Source organism: Lygodium microphyllum, chromosome 24 (assembly GCF_053477565.2).
Source record: "Lygodium microphyllum isolate KBCC chromosome 24, Lygodium_microphyllum_v1.1.10, whole genome shotgun sequence".
Taxonomy (NCBI): Eukaryota; Viridiplantae; Streptophyta; class Polypodiopsida; order Schizaeales; family Lygodiaceae; genus Lygodium; species Lygodium microphyllum.
In genome coordinates this window covers 117,501,596-117,519,578 of record NC_141158.1, presented here as the reverse complement: position 1 = coordinate 117,519,578, position 17,983 = coordinate 117,501,596, and the positions used below count along the sequence as shown (strand labels likewise).

At 40.4% G+C, this 17,983-nt stretch overlaps 1 protein-coding gene across 8 annotated transcripts; it reads left to right on the top strand.

Annotated features, from left to right (window-relative positions):
• Positions 1 to 820: 820 nt before the first annotated feature.
• On the top strand, positions 821 to 17,055 carry LOC148015554 (uncharacterized). 8 transcript variants are annotated; one of them, XM_087664885.1, is made up of 8 exons: positions 821 to 985; positions 4,158 to 4,323; positions 4,489 to 4,629; positions 5,344 to 5,475; positions 5,618 to 5,760; positions 6,430 to 6,523; positions 16,102 to 16,360; positions 16,537 to 17,055. In XM_087664885.1, exons 4-7 carry the CDS (start codon positions 5,451 to 5,453, stop codon positions 16,170 to 16,172), a joined length of 333 nt encoding a protein of 110 aa, XP_087521011.1. In that variant the 5' UTR covers positions 821 to 985; positions 4,158 to 4,323; positions 4,489 to 4,629; positions 5,344 to 5,450; the 3' UTR covers positions 16,173 to 16,360; positions 16,537 to 17,055. The 8 variants fall into 8 exon arrangements, 2 of the variants coding, with proteins under 2 accessions (XP_087521011.1, XP_087521012.1); XR_015688279.1 differs by lacking the exons at positions 4,158 to 4,323; positions 4,489 to 4,629; positions 5,344 to 5,475; positions 5,618 to 5,760 and adding exons at positions 6,877 to 9,502; positions 11,272 to 11,407 and having other exon boundaries at positions 6,430 to 6,778; XR_015688280.1 differs by lacking the exons at positions 4,158 to 4,323; positions 4,489 to 4,629; positions 5,344 to 5,475; positions 5,618 to 5,760 and adding exons at positions 6,877 to 9,502; positions 9,846 to 9,925 and having other exon boundaries at positions 6,430 to 6,778.
• The last annotated feature ends 928 nt before the right edge of the window (positions 17,056 to 17,983 follow it).

The window sequence follows — 17,983 nt, the reverse complement described above, 5'->3', positions numbered from 1 at the left end:
GATGTAATTACAACCAAATTTTGTTGTCCTTATACAAACAGAGAGATGATTGGTACGAGCGAGAAAGAGTACCGAGAGCCATCAAGCCCATGAATACCTGTAATAGAAACAAACAAAAACCTTGTAATCATCAAACGTAATCGACAGGAAACACACGTATACGGATATAGATTATATTGTTCTTTTGGAAAAACGAGTAAATCTCATTATAAGCAATTTTTGATATCCTTACACAAGGGAAAAAATGCTTCAATTATGAATGGAAAGCCAATCCGATCCTTACAAATTCTTGATATTGTACCAGAAAGAGAAGAGGAGAGAGAGAGAGCATCCATTTCTTTTGAAATTGAGCATCCATTTCTATTGAGATTAAAAGTCAATCCCATCACAACCAAAATTTGTTATGGCAGTAGTACACACAAAGAACTTGCGAGCAAGAGACTATTGGCATTAGGAAGTAGAGAGACCATTAGCGAGAGAGAAAGAGATACAAGTAAAAACTACCTTCCAATCCGGAACACCTTCAATAATAAGATTTTTAATTTAACTTTTAAAATTAAAGAAATATTTTTCCTATTCTAGATAAGGAAAACTGTGGGCCAATACGAATACAAACGGGCAGAGGGCAGGCCCAAAACTGTATGTACTACTGTCTATCATACGATCCCAGTGCAGGCCGACGTGACTCTTACATCACATTCTGCTTTTCCGTGTGGGCTTTTTTTGGGGGCGGGTCTCGCGAATATTCAACGGACCGACTTGCAAGGAATAGGAACCGACTTAAAACGTTATAAAATCCCATCTCTCTCTCTCTCCCTCTCTCCCCCTCTCTCTATGACAAGCGTCTGTTACCTTTGTGTGTTGTGCATGTTATCTTTGTGTGTTGTGTATGCGCGTTACCTGTTATTTTCGTTCGAGCGGACGCCATGGCTCCAAACAGAGCTTCTTTTGGGACAGACTTTTACGCGGCGGCGAACGGATCTGAGTAGTGCAGCCTTATCTTTTTTATGTAATTCCAGGTAGAGGTCTACCCTAGAATCCTAGGGTTTAAATCCCGTTTTGGAAGAAGAGAAGGTTGGAAGGAGCGATGACAGCGAAATCAGGACCTCTGCGAGGATACAGAGCAGATGATTAGCGACCAACGGAGAGGTTTAAGTGCGCACGCCGTCAGGACCTCCGCGAGCATATAGAGCAGATGATCAGGGACCAACGGAGAGGTTGAAGTGCGCATCTATGCATCTGCTTCCATTGTTTTGTCTCGTTCTGAAACGCTAATAGTTACCACTAAACGCCAGGAAGGAATAGTTTAAGATAAAGTAAAGTTGATCCTCGAATATCTCGTTTTTAGGTTGTGAGGTACTAACGATGGTCATATTGAAGTCCGAAGAACAAGAATCATAACGTGGCTGTCTACACGGAAGTTGTCCCACTCAGCGGTTTGCCAGAGGTTCTTTAATTTGGGATAATGGAGTATTTAGCGAGAAGCACACGTCTCTTTACTCTGGTTACATGCATCTGTGACGGCTTTGAAAGAGTTGAGGCAGAAGGCATTGAACATAATGTTTTAATCCTTGTGTGTGCGATCAACAACTGGTGTTTTTGGGAGAATCGCTAAGGTGGTGTTTTCTGCAGCCAGCCACAGCTCATTGAGATTGAATTGCTTAATAGTATTCATCTGGTCGACAATTGGAAAGGCTTTTTCTTTAGCTCAAAAGCACGCCCAGGTCAAGTAAGATGAAACATTGGTGTAAGCATTTAGTAGATATTGGATGATGATAAGGGGTCGCAGACAAAAATCCGAGTCAAAGGTTTGAATGCATGCACCATATTTATACCGTCGCTGGCTCTCTACCATTCTAAGAGTCTTTGCAGAGGTACCCTTCCCTTTGTTTGTAAGAAGAGCAAATTTGCAAAAGCACCTCTTTAATTTTCTCTCGCTACCGTGAATGGTCTTATTCTACCCTTGATAATAGAGAGGTTGTGAGCATAGCTTAGCAGTGGTAATAACTGGTATGATTAGATATGTGGTGTATGCCCTTGTATAGATCAGTTGTGGGCAGACCGCTTCTCTGTTCTGATTTAGATAATCAATTTCGTTTCAAAAGTGGGATGAGGCTGGTTTCCTGATCCTGCGAAACTCCCATGATATCAAGTGTAAGTGGTGGAACTTCTTGTTGAAGGTGGACTTGAGGCGGGACACGCTTTATTTATGAAGTTCTGTTTTAATTTGGAAACTTTGTGATATAGATACTACTAAAGAATACCAGAGGTAGCAACTGAGAACGGGCTTAAATATGGGGCGAGAACAAGCTTAAAAATGGGATTGTATTTTGAAGCCTGGGCGGTTATGTCTGGTGTCATGGAAGTTGCCGGTGGTGGATAGCTTAAGTAGTGTATGGTGACATGAACCAGATGGACATTTCCTGTCCAATTTGAGTGATTGGTTGGTGCTATGTAAATTGCATAATTTTCAGATCCAATAGTTCTCTTTCAAGCTGATTGACTGCTGTATCTGTATGGAAGTAATCGAGGGCATTTGTTGATATCGATAGAGTTTTTAATATCTTGATTTCTATTTAGAGTTTTGGAGCACTTTGGTCCAGGAAGATAATTTTTTGTGGCACTCCGATGATACATTTCTTGCTGACCACGGCGATCCAGGAGGAGTATATTTCACCCAGGACATCTTCGGTAAAAATTGTTTCAGTAGAACACATTCAGTAAGAGCAGATTTGCTAAGTGCATCTTTGACTGTCTTGCCATGTTAAACGGATCTGATTCTACCCTGAGGTTACATGTGAGCATACCTTACAATGTTAACTGGTATGATTAGATGTGTTGTATGTCATTGTACAGGTTAGTGCAGGCAGACATCTTTTCTGGGTCCGATTCAGATCGTTGATTAGTTTCAAAAGTGGTGTTTGATTTCTTGCAAACTTCTCACAAAATCAAGTGCAAGTGGTGAACCTTCTTGTTGAAGGTGGGGACTTGGGGCGCAACTAGTAAATAGCTTGAGACGTACGGTACGGAGGATAAGCAGAAATATGGGGTTTTGTTTCGAAGGTCAGGCCCATGCAAATAGGCTTATTTGAGTGATGTTTGGTATCATGTAACTTGCGGTTGGTGGATGCCTTAAAGCAGTGTATGACATCAATGAGATGGACTGTTCCTGTCCAAATGTGAGCGATATTTGGTGTCACATAACTTGCTGGTGGTGGATGGCAGAAGTTTCTATGGTGACATGAAGCACATGGATTCTTCCGGTTAAATTTGTTTATGAGATGCAGTCATAGTGCTGTGTGATGCTCTCTCTGAGGGAAATTCCTAGTTCTATAGTATGTACATAATGTGGCTTATGCCATATGGTTAAATGATCTGCCATCTGTGAAATTAGGATCTGAGTACTGATGATGCTTTTTAATTTGCAAGGCGCCATGTGATTTTAGCCTGCATTCTAATTAAAACAAAAAAAAGGAGTGAATCTCCACGTCTTACTCCATTGGCATTTTGATCAAGTTGGGATGCTCTTCGAAATCAAGTCCCAAACATCGGAGACAAGCTGACTTGAAGCAAGGAAATTCATTGATGCATTTAGCCTGCATTCTAATTAAAGCAAGAAAAAGGAGCGAATCTCCACGTCCTACTCTATTGGCATTTTGATCAAGTTGGGATGCTCTTTGAAATCGTCCCAAACATCGGAGACAAGCTGACTTGAAGCAAGCAAATTCATTGATGCTGCAAGAGGGGCTGCAATGCACTTGGTCCTGTTCAAATTCTTTTGCCTCCAAGGGACTATCCCTTCCCTTCCTTTGCATGTGCTAGTTTCCCTTGGCTTCTGGTTTCCACATTTTCCTTGGCTTCTGATTTGGATATTCTTCATCACTTTTCAGCTGAACAGTTGTTTTACAAGCTGACTGATTGGTGTAGTCTCTATGGAAGTAATCCAAGGTACTCATCTAGAGCGTTTCATTGGCGGAATCTCTATGGAAGTAATCCAGGGTACTTGTTGAGAGAGTTTCTTAATATCTGGTTTGGCTCCTCTGATCATATTTTGAGCTCAACTGTGGTTTTACAAGCTGGTTGATTGGTGTAGCCTTTATGTAAGTAGTCCGGGGTACTCATTGAGAGAGTTTCTTAATATCTTAATTTTGAATCAGACTGTTTGAGCACCTGGTCCAGGAGGACTATCTTTCATGGCACTCTGATGGCACTCCCATGATACTTTCTTACCAATCACAGTGATTGAGGAGTATGTTCCAGTCAGAACATCTTCCTTAAAATGGCTGCAAATCAGAATTCTAAGCAAGGAAGGTCATTGATGCTGTAAGAGGGGCTCCAATGCACTTTTGATGGATTTGCAAAACATATCTTTGATTTGCCTTGCCGTGGTGAATTGATATGATACTACTCTTGGTGATAATGAGGTTATGAGCATACCTATAGGGATAAATTATTTTGATTAGACATGTGGTGTATGTTGTTGTACAGGTCTATGTCGGCAGACAAATCCTTTGGGGTGATTCAAATGGTGCATATTGGTTCAAGAATCAAAAGTGGTCTGAGGCTGGTTTCCTGATGCTGTAAAATTCTCAATAGATCAAGTGCCAGGAGTGGGCCTTCTTGTTGAAGGTGGATTTGGGGTGGCAAATATGAGATTTTGTTTTGGAGGCATGGCCCATGTGAAAAAACTCAAGAGTGATGTTTGGTGTTATTTAGGTTGCTTGTATGGATGGCCAAAGTAGTGTATGATGACATGAACCAGATTTCTTGTCCAAAGCGAGTGATGTTTGGTGTCATGTGAGTTTTGCTGGTGCTGGACAGCACAAGTTTGTACAGTGGTCTGAACCAGATGGATCATTCCTGTCAAATTCTCCTATTAGATGCAGTCTGTGCTGTGTGAGGCTCTCTTGAAGAGAGATTCTCTGGAGTACTATGATCTTCTTTAAGTTGCAACACGTCTTGTGATTTAAGTTTGCATTTTAATCTGATAGAAAAGAAGAAATGGATATCCACATTTTACTCCCTTGGTATTTTGATCAAGCTGGGACGCTCTTCGAAATCAAGTGTTGAGGTATGAGATAAACTGAGCCAAAGAGAGAAAGGTCATTGATGCTGTAAGACGGGCTGCAATGCACTCGTGATATATTTGTGGTCCTGTTCGACCCTTTTGCCCTTAAGGGCCCATCCCTTCCCTTCCTTTTTATGTTTATATTTCCTTCGATGTCTTCCTGACCGTTTTTTCAGCTCAGCAGTCATTTTTTGAAGCTGATTGATTGTTGTAGAGTCTATGTTAGTATCCAAGGTATTATTGAGTGTGTTTTGAATAACTTGACTTTTATTCAGATTTTTGAAGCGCCTTGTTGAGGATGAGCATTTGTCATGGCACTCGGATACTTTTTTGCCAACCATGGTGATCCAGGAGGAACATATTCTGCTCAGAACATCTTAACATGGTTGCAAATTATATTATGTCCAGTAAGAGCAATTTTGCAAGCACACGTTTTATTTGTCTTGCCATTGTGAATGGATATGATTCTACCCTTGGTGATGAAGATGTTGTGAGCAATACCTTACAGTGGTAACTGGTATGATTGGACATGTCCTGTATGTCATACAGGTCAGTGGTTGGCAGGCAAATTCTCTGGTCTGATTCAGATTGTTGTTTTTATTTCAAATGTGGTCCGAGGCTGGTTTCCTGATACTGAAATTGTCACGAGATCATGTGCAAGTGGTGGACTTCCTGCTGAAGGTGGACTTGAGGTGGACATGTTCTATTTGTAAAGTTCTGTTGTTTCCGGAAAAGTTTTCTGATATAGATACTCGAAAATAACTCCAGACTTGGGAACTGAGAGCAAGTTTAAATATGGGATTTGGTTTTGAAGACCAGGCCCATGGGAAAAAGCTTATTTCAGTGATGTTTGGTGTCATGTAAGATGTTGGTGTTGGATGGCTTAGGTGATGGACCATGCATGTTCAATGTGAGTAATGCTTGGTGTCATGTAAGTTGCTGGTGGGGATGGCATTAGTCTGTATGATGACATGAACCAGATGGGTCAGTCCTGTTAAATATGCTTCTTCTTCCTGTCTTACCTTATTTTGATGTGTAGGTTTTTGTGTGTGCATATTGCCTTTCCATATTTAAAGCTTGTGTGGTTTTGAGGGAAAGGTGCAGGTGGAGTCAGCTTCTAAGTGCTTGAGTTTGAGGGTCTTGTGGATTGAAGTAGTGTTACAGAGGTTTTCTCTCCTTCAAAGAATCCAATATCACTCTGAATTCTCTCTCCCCTTTTTTACTCTCTCTCACATAGTGTGTGTAGGCTTATTTTGTGCACATTCTAGTCCATTGTTACTCAATTCTATATTGATATATGACTAAAGGTGCAGTGCAGGTCAAGCAACTAATGTGGAAAGCACTTGTCACTGTATGCACAGTGTTTGGTTGCGATTGCACTGGGGATGACATTTGAAATAAATACTAAGGCATGGAGATGGTCTACTTCCAACAAAAATAAGACATCCTTTTTAGGTTGGGAGTGATGCGCTTACCCTTTCTGCTTCTTCTTCCTGTCTTATCTTATTTTGATGTGTAGGTTTTTGTGTGTGCATATTGCCTTTCCATATTTAAAGCTTGTGTGGTTTTGAGGGAAAGGTGCAGGTGGAGTCAGCTTCTAAGTGCTTGAATTTGAGGGTCTTGTGGATTGAGGCAAAGGTTTTCTCTCCTTCAAAGAATCCAATATCACTCTGAATTCTCTCTCCAGATGGTGCTGCTGTATTTGATAAGGTACTTTTGTGAGAAAACACCGAGTGCCAATTTTTGGCTTAGAAAGTATGTTGCATGTTTTGTAACTATTTGCCCTCCTTGTGTACTAATCCAAGCAGAATTCTGGAATGGACTCCCAAATCCTCTCTTGGCATCCTGCTCAGGCAGGTTGGTCTTTTAAGATGGGGAGAATATACAAGTCTTGAGTCAAAGGTTGTGAATGTATGCAAAAGCATATTAACATTCTAAGGAGGGATGTAATGCGTTGTATTACATAAGTGTATACTGCTGATGGATGATCTCTACTGCTCTTATAAGGCTGCTATCCTCTCCTTTGTATGTTTGTGTCTGCTGCTAGCCTTCTTATTTGACTCAGGTTTTCTAGCTCTCTATTATTGTGTGAATTGGTATTTCGCAGTAGGCACTATGGGACTTGGTATATTTGATGAAATGAGTCATGCCCTCTTGTTTCAGTGGGGAGTAACATCTTGATGCACTATTCACCCTATTTGAATGATTTTTGTCTTTTGACTGTGAGACTTGGTATGATAATCATCTTCTTTGAAGTGGCTGAAAAATTTTCAAGCATCCCTTTACACTAGGAATGTATTGATTAAAGAACTATCATATTACTTCCACTCTCTAAGCTTAAGCCACCTCTCACATCTTCATGCTTTGATGTGACATTCATCTTTTTGGAGATGGCTGCAAACTTCTAAGAACATGCTCAAGTAAGAGCAAGTATCACAGGAACACCCTTGGTTGTTTCATCTTCCATGATGAAGGGTGAATGATCCACTAACAGTGACTGAGACCAACATTATCAGAAATACCTTTCTGTAACATTTATTTTCTGATATGCCAGTAGGCAATGGAATCTTGAGTCTGATTTTAGATCATTGATTGGATTAGAAGTCAGTCTTGTGAGTGCTTTCTAATAACAATTGCTGGAGATGGTTTGAAATTCTGGTTTGGTTGCTTAGATAAGAAGTCTGTTGCCCATATGTAAACAGGATTTTTCAGAAGGTGCTGAATGATCTTCAAAGAAATCAATTCCCAGTGGTGGATGCTGTTGAACAACTGTTATGTTGTACTGGACGCTGTTGAATCAATGTGTGGATTTAATGCCACGAGTCTTTTATTCACATATTACATTGTGTTGACCTTGCCTGACATGGATGCTTGGAGATAACTGTCAATATTGTTGACCTTGCTTGACATCGATGCTTGGAGATAACTGTCAATATTGTTTTCACTTTTGAAGACTGGGGACGTGTGTCAAAATGGGGCTTTAAATATGCAAAGCTTGATTTACAAGTTGCTGGTGATGTCTTCAATGGTACCATGGCATCTGGATGGTAGGGTTTTGCTGCCTGAGTTCTGAGTGTTCTGTTGTAAATTGAAGCTGTGTGCTGAAGATGCCTTCAGTGGTCCAATGCACAATGTGTTCACTTTTTTGAGGTTGGCAATTGGGTGGAAGGTGCTTGCCTGCTTGATTTCTCAGTGGTTTGTTGTAAACTGAAGCTGGGTGCTGAAAAGGCGCTGAAGATGCCTAAAGCGTTTCAATGCATGAGGAGGTCTTCTTTGGAGGTTGGGGTTTTATGCCTGTTGGTGTGCTTGCTCTTTGTGCCTTTTTCTTCCTCTCTCCTTTTGTGTTGCATGCTTGTTTGTCTGAGCATATTATAGCCTGTTGTTAAGCTAGCCATATGGTCTGAGGTGTAGCGAGTCACTTTATGTTATATGTAGAAATGCACTTCTCCTTGTTAAGGAGGGGGTCTCCAGAATGACATGTTGATGTGTATTCTCTGTGATTGCAGAAAACCAGTCATCTTCAGAAGAGGGAAGCTGTCACATTTATTGATTAGTAAAATGTTGGTGCAGCATATAATATTTGGCTGGAGGTTATTGCATTTTGCTGTTATAATGTATAGATTTTCTCTGTTTTATGCAAGAGCACATGAAATGTCTGTCAAGTTTCGTCAGCATGTGCCAGCTGTGTGCGTGAATGCTAGTTTTGACTCTTTTGCTAGTGTTACATTCAAGGTGTTATTGTGATGATAACATAGCATTATTATATGCTTTGTGGATTGAGGTAGGGATTACATTTACTACCTCCTTAAAAAGGCCATTGGTGCCAATGTACTACTTGATGGAGTACTAGAACTGTAGATTGATGAGGCTTGGAAGGTATCTTGCATGATTAACTATTTGCCGTCATCGTATATTAATCCAACCAGCATTCTGGAATGGACTCACAACTCTTCTCACGTGGCATCCTGATGAAGCAGGTTGTTTTTTCAGACATGGTAAGCATTGAGTAGATATTGGATGATGATAAGGGGTTGCAGACAAAATCTGAGTCAAATGTTTGAATGCATGCAACCATATTTATACCGTTGCTGGATCTCTACCACTCTTAAGAGTCTTTGCAGAGGTACCCTTCCCTTTGTTGTAAGAAGAGCAAATTTGCAGAAGCACTCCTTTAATTTTCTCTTGCTATGGTGAATGCTCTTATTCTACCCTTGATAATAGAGAGGTTGTGAGCATACCTTACAGTGGTAATAACTTGTATGATTAGGTATGTGGTGTATGCCCTTGTATAGGTCAGTGGTGAGTGGCCAACTTCTCTGTTCTGAATCAGATTGTGGATTTTACTTCAAAAGTGGTATGAGGCTGGTTTCCTGATCCTGCAAAACACCCATGAGAGTGCTAGTGGTGAAACTTCTCGTTGAAGGTGGACTTGAGGTGGGACACGTTTTATTTATGAAGTTCTGTTTTTATTTGAAACAGTTCTAATGTAGATACTACTAATGAACACCAGAGTTAGCGACTGAGAACAGGCTTAAATATGGGGTGAGAACAAGTTTAAAAATGGGATTGTAATTTGAAAGACGTTGCCAGTGGTGGATAGCTTTAAGTAGTGCATGGTGACATATGGACATTTCATGTCCAATGTGAGTTGGTGCTATGTAAATTGCATAATTTCAGATCCAATGGTTGTTTTTCAAGCTGATTGATTGCTGCATCTGTATGGAAGTAATCCAGGGCATTTGTTGAGAGAGTTTTGAATATCTTGATTTCTATTTAGAGTTTTGGAGCACTTGGTCCAGGAAGATCATTTTTCGTGGCACTCTGATGATACACTTCTTGCTGACCACGGCGATCCAGGTGGAGCATATTTCACTCAGGACATCTTCGGTAAAAATGGTTTCAGTAGAACACATTCAGTAAGAGTAGATTTCCTAAGCACACTGTTGACTGACTTGCCATGTTAAATGGATCTGATTCTACCCTGAGGTTATGTGTGAGCATAGCTTACAATGGTAACTGGTATAATTAGATGTGTATGTTGTTGTACAGGTTAGTGAAGGGCAGACAACTTTTCTGGGTCTGATTCAGATCATTGATTTGTTTCAAAAGTGATGTTTGATTTGTTGCCCACTTCTCACAAAATCAAGTGTAAGTGGTTAACCTTCTTGTTGAAGGTGGACTTGGGACGTCTTGTGATTTAAGCCTGCATTCTAATTCAAGCAAAAACAAGGAGTAAATCTCCACATCTTTCTCCCCTGGCATTTTGATCAAGTTGGGATGCTCTTCGAAATGAAGTCCCAAACATCGGAGACAAGCTGACTTGAAGTAAGGAAATTCATTGATGCTGTAAGAGGGGCTGCAATGCACTTGGTCCTGCTCAATTTCTTTTGCCCTCTGAGGGACTATCCCTTCCCTTCTCTTTGCATGTTCTAGTTTCCTTTGGCTTCTGGTTTCCACATTTTCCTTGGCTTCTGATATGGATATTCCTGATCAGTTTTCAGCTGAACAGTCGTTTTACAACCTGATTGATTGGTGTAGTCTCTATGGAAGTAATCCAAGGTACGCATCTAGAGAGTTTCATCGGTGGAGTCTCAATGGAAGTAATCCAGTGTACTCGTCGAGCGAGTTTCTTAATATCTGGTTTGCTCCTCTGATCATATTTTCAGCTCAACAGTGGTTTTACAAGCTGATTGATTGGTGTAGTCTCTATGGAAGTAGTCCAGGGTACTCATTGAGAGAGTTTCTTAATATCTTAATGTTGAATCAGACTGTTCAAGGACATCCCTTCCCTTGCCTTATGTGTGCATTTCCTTTGGCTTCTGGTTGGCTCTTCCTGATGATGTTTCAGCTTAACTGACGTTTTTCAAGCTGGTTGATTGGTGTAGTCTCTATGGAAGTAATGCAGCATATTTATTGAGAGAGTTTCTTAATATCTTGATTTTGAGCAGCTGGTCCAGGAAGAGCATTTTTCATGGCGTTCAGATGATACTTTCTTTCCAACCATGGCGATCCAGGAGGAGCATATTCCACTCAGAAAATCTTCCTTAAAATGGCTGCACTTAGGCGAATATGCTAAGCATATCTTTGATTTTGTCTTGCCATGGTGAATTGATATGATACTACTGTTGGTGATAGTGAGGTTGTGAGCATACCTATAGGGATAAACTGGTTTGATTAGACATGTGGTGTATGTTGTACTACAGGTCTGTGAGGGCAGACAGATCCTTGTGCATATTGTCTCAAGAATCAAAAGTTGTCCGAGACTGGTTTCCTGATGCTGTAAAACTCTCAATGGATCAAGCGCCAGGAATGGGCCTTCTTGTCAAAGGTGGATTTGAGGTGGACATATTATTATTTTACTCTCTCACACACACACACACACACACACACACACACACACATGCACACACACATACACAAAGATATAAATAAATAAAAATACATATGCTGTAGATACTGATAACAAGCTCAAATATGGGATTTTGTTTTGGAGGCAAGGCCCATGTGAAAAGACTCGAGAGTGATGCTTGGTGTTATTAAGTTGCTTGTGTGGATGGCTAAAGTAGTGTACAATGACATGAACCAGATTTCTTGTCCAAAGCGAGTGATGTTTGGTGTCATGTGAGTTTGCTGGTGCTGGATGGCACAAGTTTGTACAGTGGTTTGAACCAGGTGGATCATTCCTGTCAAATTTTCTCGTTAGATGCAGTCAATGTGCTGATGAGGCTCTCTCGAAGAGAGATTCTCTGGAGTACTATGATGCTTTTTAAGTTGCAAGGCATCTTGTGATTTGAGTTTGCATTTTAATCTGATAAAAAAGAAGGAATGGATCTCCACATCTTACTCCCGTGGTACTTTGCTCAAGTTGGGATGCTCTTCAAAATCAAGTGCTAAGGTATGAGACAAGCTGAGCCATAGCGAGAAAGGTCATTGATGCTGTAAGAGGGGCTGCAATGCACTTGTGATATATTTCTGGTCCTGTTTGACCCTTTTGCCCTTATGCCATCCCTTCCCTTCCTTTTTATGTGTACATTTCCTTTGACTAATGGTTTGGCTCTTCCGGACCGTATTTTCAGCTCAGCAGTCATTTTTTGAAGCTGATTGATTGATGTAGAGTCTATGTTAGTATCCAAGGTATCAATAAGAGTGTTTTGAATAATTTGAGTTTTATTCAGATTTTTGAAGTGCCTTGTTGAGGATGAGCATTTGTCATGGCACTCTGATACTTTTTTGCCAACCATGGTGATCCAGGAGAAACATATTCTGCTCAGAATATCTTCCTTAACATTGCTGCAAATTAGAACATGTCCAGTAAGCAACTTTGCAGGCACACCTTTCATTTGTCTTGCCATTGTGAATGGATATGATTCTACCCTTGGGTGATAAAGATGATGCGAGCAATAACTTACAGTAGTAACTGGTATGATTGGACATGTCCTGTATGTCATACAGGTCAGTGGTTGGCAAGCAAATTCTCTGGTCTGATTCAGATTGTTGTTTTTATTTCAAATGTGGTCTGAGGCTGGTTTCCTGATGCTGAAATTCTCACAAGATCATGTGCAAGTGGTAGACTGTCCTGCTGAAGGTGGACTTGAAGTGGACATGTTCTATTTGTAAAGTTCTGTTGTTTTGGGAAAAGTTTTCTGATATAGATACTTGAAAATAACTCCACACTTGGGAACTGAGAGCAAGTTTAAATATGGGATTTGGTTTCGAAGGCCAGGCCCATGGGAAAAAGCTTATTTCAGTGATGTTTGGTGTCATGTAAGATGCTGGTGTTGGACGGCTTAGGTGATGGACCATGCATGTTCAATGTGAGTAATGCTTGGTGTCATGTAAGTTGCTGGTGGGGATGGCATTAGTTTGTATGATGACATGAACCAGATGGATCGTCCTGTTAAATATGCTCAATAGATGCAGTCAATGTGCTGTACAACGTTCTCTTTTAGAGCAGTTCTCTTGATTACTGATAATATTTTTTAAAGTTGCAAGGCAACTTGTGATTTAATTTTGCATTCTAATCCAAGTTAAAAGAAGAAATACATCTCCATATCTTCCTCGGGCATTTTGATCAAGTTGGGATACTTTTTCGAAATCAAGTGCTAACACCTGAGAGGAGCTGAGTCAAAGCAATGAAGCTCTTTGATGTTGTTAGCGGGGGACTGCAATGAACTTTTGCTTCACTCATGGTTCCATTCAATCTCTTTTGTTCTTAACAGGCTATCACCTTCCTTATGCACACTTCCTTTGGCTTCTGGTTTGGCTCTTCCTGATCATATTTTCAGAGCCATTTTTCAAGCTGATTGGCTACTGTAGTCTCTATGGAAGTAATGCAGGGTACTTGTTGAGAGAGTTTTTTTTGTATTTCGATTTTTGTTTAGATATTTGGAGCAGTGGATGAGCATTTTTCATGGAACTCTCAAGGTGCTTCGATGATACTTATTGCCAACCATGACAATCCAGGAGTATATTCCATTAACATAAATGGTTGAATATTAGAACATGTCGAGTGAGAAGTTGCTAAAGCATTCCTTTGATTTTGTCTTGCCATGGTATATGGATATGATTCTACCCTTGGTAATAGAGAAGTTGTGAGCATACCCTACATTGGTAACTGGTATGATTAGATATGCGGTGTATGCCCTTGTATAGTCAGTTGTGGGCAGACAACTTCTCAGTTCTGATTCAAATCGTTGATTTTGCTTCAAAAGTGGTATGAGGCTAGTGAAACCAGCCTTCCTTCTCAGATAGGGTGGTAAATAACCTAATCAAGCACTATCTACAACAATTAGTAAATTCACAAAACTGAAATGCTCACTTTACCATATAATCTTGGACATTGGACATCCTGTTGGTCCCAAAATTGGCGCTCCTTTTGGTATTTATTCAACTTAATTGAAGAAGAAGTTGATGTACAATGGGATTCTTCCAATTCCTTTCGGTATTCCAACTTCCTTTGCTGTCCAAAATGACCAACAAGTCTTCAAATCCACTTGAATTTGACTGAAAACAGCTTCAGCCCTATTGAATCCAAGGCTTGGAGCTTCCAAATTTTGGCATGCTTCTCGATATTGCTGCTAAACCCTAATTTTTGTTGCAGATTAGAGTTTACAGCAAAGAAATCTGAAATTTCTTAGCCTCTAGTGATCTCAATGTTGTAATCTTCAGAGCAAGGCTGTAGAAAGTGAGAGGTGAGAGAGAATGCTAAGGAGAGAAAAAAATTCAAACTTTCTTCACGAAGAACTAAGTAAAATCTTTTTTTTTACTGTTGTTGCCTTGTTCTCAACAGCTTGTATATATAAAGAACTGAAAAAAAATCAGTCATTTACTGTTGGTGCCCTGTCTCAACAACTCGTAGATGCTGTCATCTGTTGTTGATTGGTCTTTTCCTGCCCTTGGCTGCCTCAAAAGGTCATTCAATGGCTATAAATTAGACTAGAAGCATCTCCTTCCTCTCTCTTGTGTAGGTTGAGTATACTAAAAATGTCTCTCTCCAATCTCTAAAGACGTTTTTTAGTCTTGCATGGGCATTTTTGACTAGTGGCAGCCTTCCCAAATGGTTTTTTTAGCATTATCTATAATTAAATAATAAATTTCGGTCTTTAAATACTGAAACTTAATCTAATAATTATTTCGGTGCCTTGGAAAATAATTTGACTGGCCAATAATTAAATTGGCTAGGTAACTTCCATTCTCGAGTGTCTCTGTGTCAACTTTGACCATGAGATTGGCATTAGGCACTATTAAACGCCACTTCTCTAGTGTCACCAACTTACACTTATGGCTAAATGAATGACCTAGGCCAACAACTGGCACCAGGTACCACCAAGTACTTGTGCGGCATAATTTATAGCAACTTTTGCCTTTGATGTCCCGTGATTTCCTCGGCTCTGGGGCTCGTAAATTTACTCTAAACCCAGTTACACCTCACATGTGCAACATTTACTTAACCATGTGATTAAAAATTAAACCACATGTTAGGTGAGGTTTCAAAAATACATGTCCTCATGATAGCTAGTATCCCAATCTTGCAAAAATCTCACGAGATAAGTGCAAGTAGCGGGCCTTTCTGTTGAAGGTGTACTTGAGGTGGACGTGTCCTAATTTTTAAGTCTTGTTGTTTTTGGCAAAACTATCTGACATAGATACCAATAATTAACTCCAGACTTAGGTGCTTGCGAACAAGTTTAAATAGGGGATTTTCTTTTGAAGGCTGGGACCATGTGAAAAACTTTATTCTGGTGATGTTTGCTGTCATATAAGTTGCTGGTGGTGGATGGCTCAAGTAGCGTACAGTGATTTGAACTAGATGTACCATTTCTGTGAGATGTGACTGAGGATTGATGTCATATACGCTGCTGTTGGTGGATGGCATAACTTTTGTACTGGTGATATCAACCAGATGGAGCATTCCTATTAAATTTTCTTATAAGATGCAGTCAGTGTGCTGTTTGAGGCCCCTTTTGAGAGAGATTCTCTTGAGTGTTGATGATGGTTTTTTAGTTGCAAGGCATCTTGTGATTGAAGTTTTCATTCACATCCAAGCAAATATAGGACTGGATCCGTTTTGCCCCCAACGGGCTGTCTCCTCTCTTCTTTTGTTGTGTGCATTTCCTTTGGGTTTTGGTTTGGCTCTTCTTAGTCATAGTTTCAGCTCAATGATTGTTTTTCAAACTGATTGGTTGGTGTAGTCTCTTAGTAATCCGGGGTACTTATTGAGAGAGTTTTTCAAAATCTTGATTTTATTTAGATTTTTGGAGCACCTGATCCAGGAAGAGCATTTTTCATGACATTCACTGCAAGGATACTTTCCTCCCAAGCATGGTAAACTAGGAGGAGTATATTCCACTTAAAACATCTCCCTTAAAATTGCTGCAGATAAGAAGATGTCCAGTAACTGCAAGTTTGCTAAGCACACTGATTTTGTCTTGCCATGCTGAATGGATACGATTCTACTCTTGGTGATAAGAGGGGTTGTGAGCATAACAATGGTAAGTGGTATGATTAGACATGTGGTGTATGTTGTTGTACAGGTTGGTGGTTATTGAGTGGTTCACGTATGAGACGAACTGAGGCAAAGCAAGGAAACACATGGATGCTATAAGAGGGGCTGCGATGCACTTGTGATGTATTTATGGTCCTCTTCAGTCCCTTTTGCCTGTAAGGGATTCTTCTTGCCTGACCTTTGATTCAGATGGTCCATTTTCTTTTCAAAAGTGCGCTTAGGCTGGTTTCCTGATGGTGCAAAATTCTCACAAGATCAAGAGCAAGTCGTGGACCTTGTTGTTGAAGGTGGACTTGACGTGGACATGCTCTAATTATAAAGTTTTCTATGTTTTTGGAAAAACTCTCTGATATGGATTCCAGTAAACTACTCCAGACTTAGGTACTGAGGACAAGCTGAAATATGGATTTTGTTTTGAAGACCGGCCATGTGAAAGGCTTATCTGAGTGATGTTTGGTGTCAGTTAAGTTGCTCGTGGTGGGTGGGAGAAGTTTGTGGGGCGACATCAACCAGATGGATCATTCCTTTCAAATTTGCTTAATAGATGCAGTCACAAATGAGGACAAGCTGAAACATGGATTTTGTTTTGAAGGCTGGGCCAATGTGAAAGGCTTATTTGAGTGACGTTTGGTGTTAGATACGTTGCTTGGGGTGGATGGCAGAAGTTTATGTGGTGACATGAACCATATCGATCATTCCTGAAGTTTGCTCATTTGAGAGTAACTCTCTCGAATACTGATGACGTTTTATTAGTTGCAAGGTGTCTTATGATTCAAGTTTGCATTTTAATGCAAGCAAAAAGAAGGAATGGATCTTCATATCTGGTTCCCTTGGGATAGAGAGGTTGTGAGCATACGTACAATAGTAAATGGTATGATTAGACATGTGGTGCATGTCATTGTACAGGTAAGTGTGGGCTGACAATTTCTGGTGTGATTCAGTGCTGTCGATTTTGATTCAAATGTGGTCCAAGCCTGCTTTGCCTCATGTTGCAAAATTTTCAGGAGACCTAGTGCAAGTAGTGGACCTTCTTGTTGAAGGTGGATTTGAGGTGGACTTGAGGTGGACATGTTTAAATTCCCTAAGGCAGTACCCCTTCACTTTCTTTGTATGTGTGCATTTACTTTGGCTTCTGGTTTGGTTCTCCCTGATCATATTTTCAGCCTCAACTGTTCTTCTTCAGGCTGCTTGATCAGTGTACTCTCTTCGGAAGTAATCCAGGGTACTCATTGAGATTTTTGGAGCACCTGGTCCAGGAAGAGCAGTTTTCTTGGCAATCCAATGGCACTCTGACATTTTTCTTGCCGACAGGAGAATTATATTTCAGTTGGAACATCTTTGTGAAAGATGGCTGCAGATTAGAACATGTTTAGTAAGAGCAGATTTTCTAAGTACATGATTGTTTTGCCTTGGTAAACAGATCTGATTTTACTCGTGAGGCTGTGAGCATACCATACATTAGACATGTGGTGTATGTCATTGTACACGTCAATGGTGGGCAGAGTTCTCCTTTAGTCTGTGCTTAAGATTGTCAACGTTCTTTTCAAAGTGGTCTGAGGCTGGTTCAGTGTACGGTGACATGAAGCTGATGGACAATTCCTGTCCAATGCAAGTGACTTTTGGTGTTATGTAAGTTGCTGGTGGTACATGGCATAAGTTTGTACACATTGGCATCAAGCAGATGGATCAATGTGCTGAATGATACTCTCTTTTAGAGAGATTCTCGAGTACTGATGTTTTTTTTCGTGCACGGCCCCTTATGGCTGAAGTTTGTATTCAAATCCACACAAAATGAAGGAATGGATCTCCACATCTTACTGCCTTTGGCATTTTGATTAAGTTAGGATGCTCTTGGAAATCGAGTGGTTCACATATGAGACGAGCTGAGTCAAAGCAAGGAACCACATTGG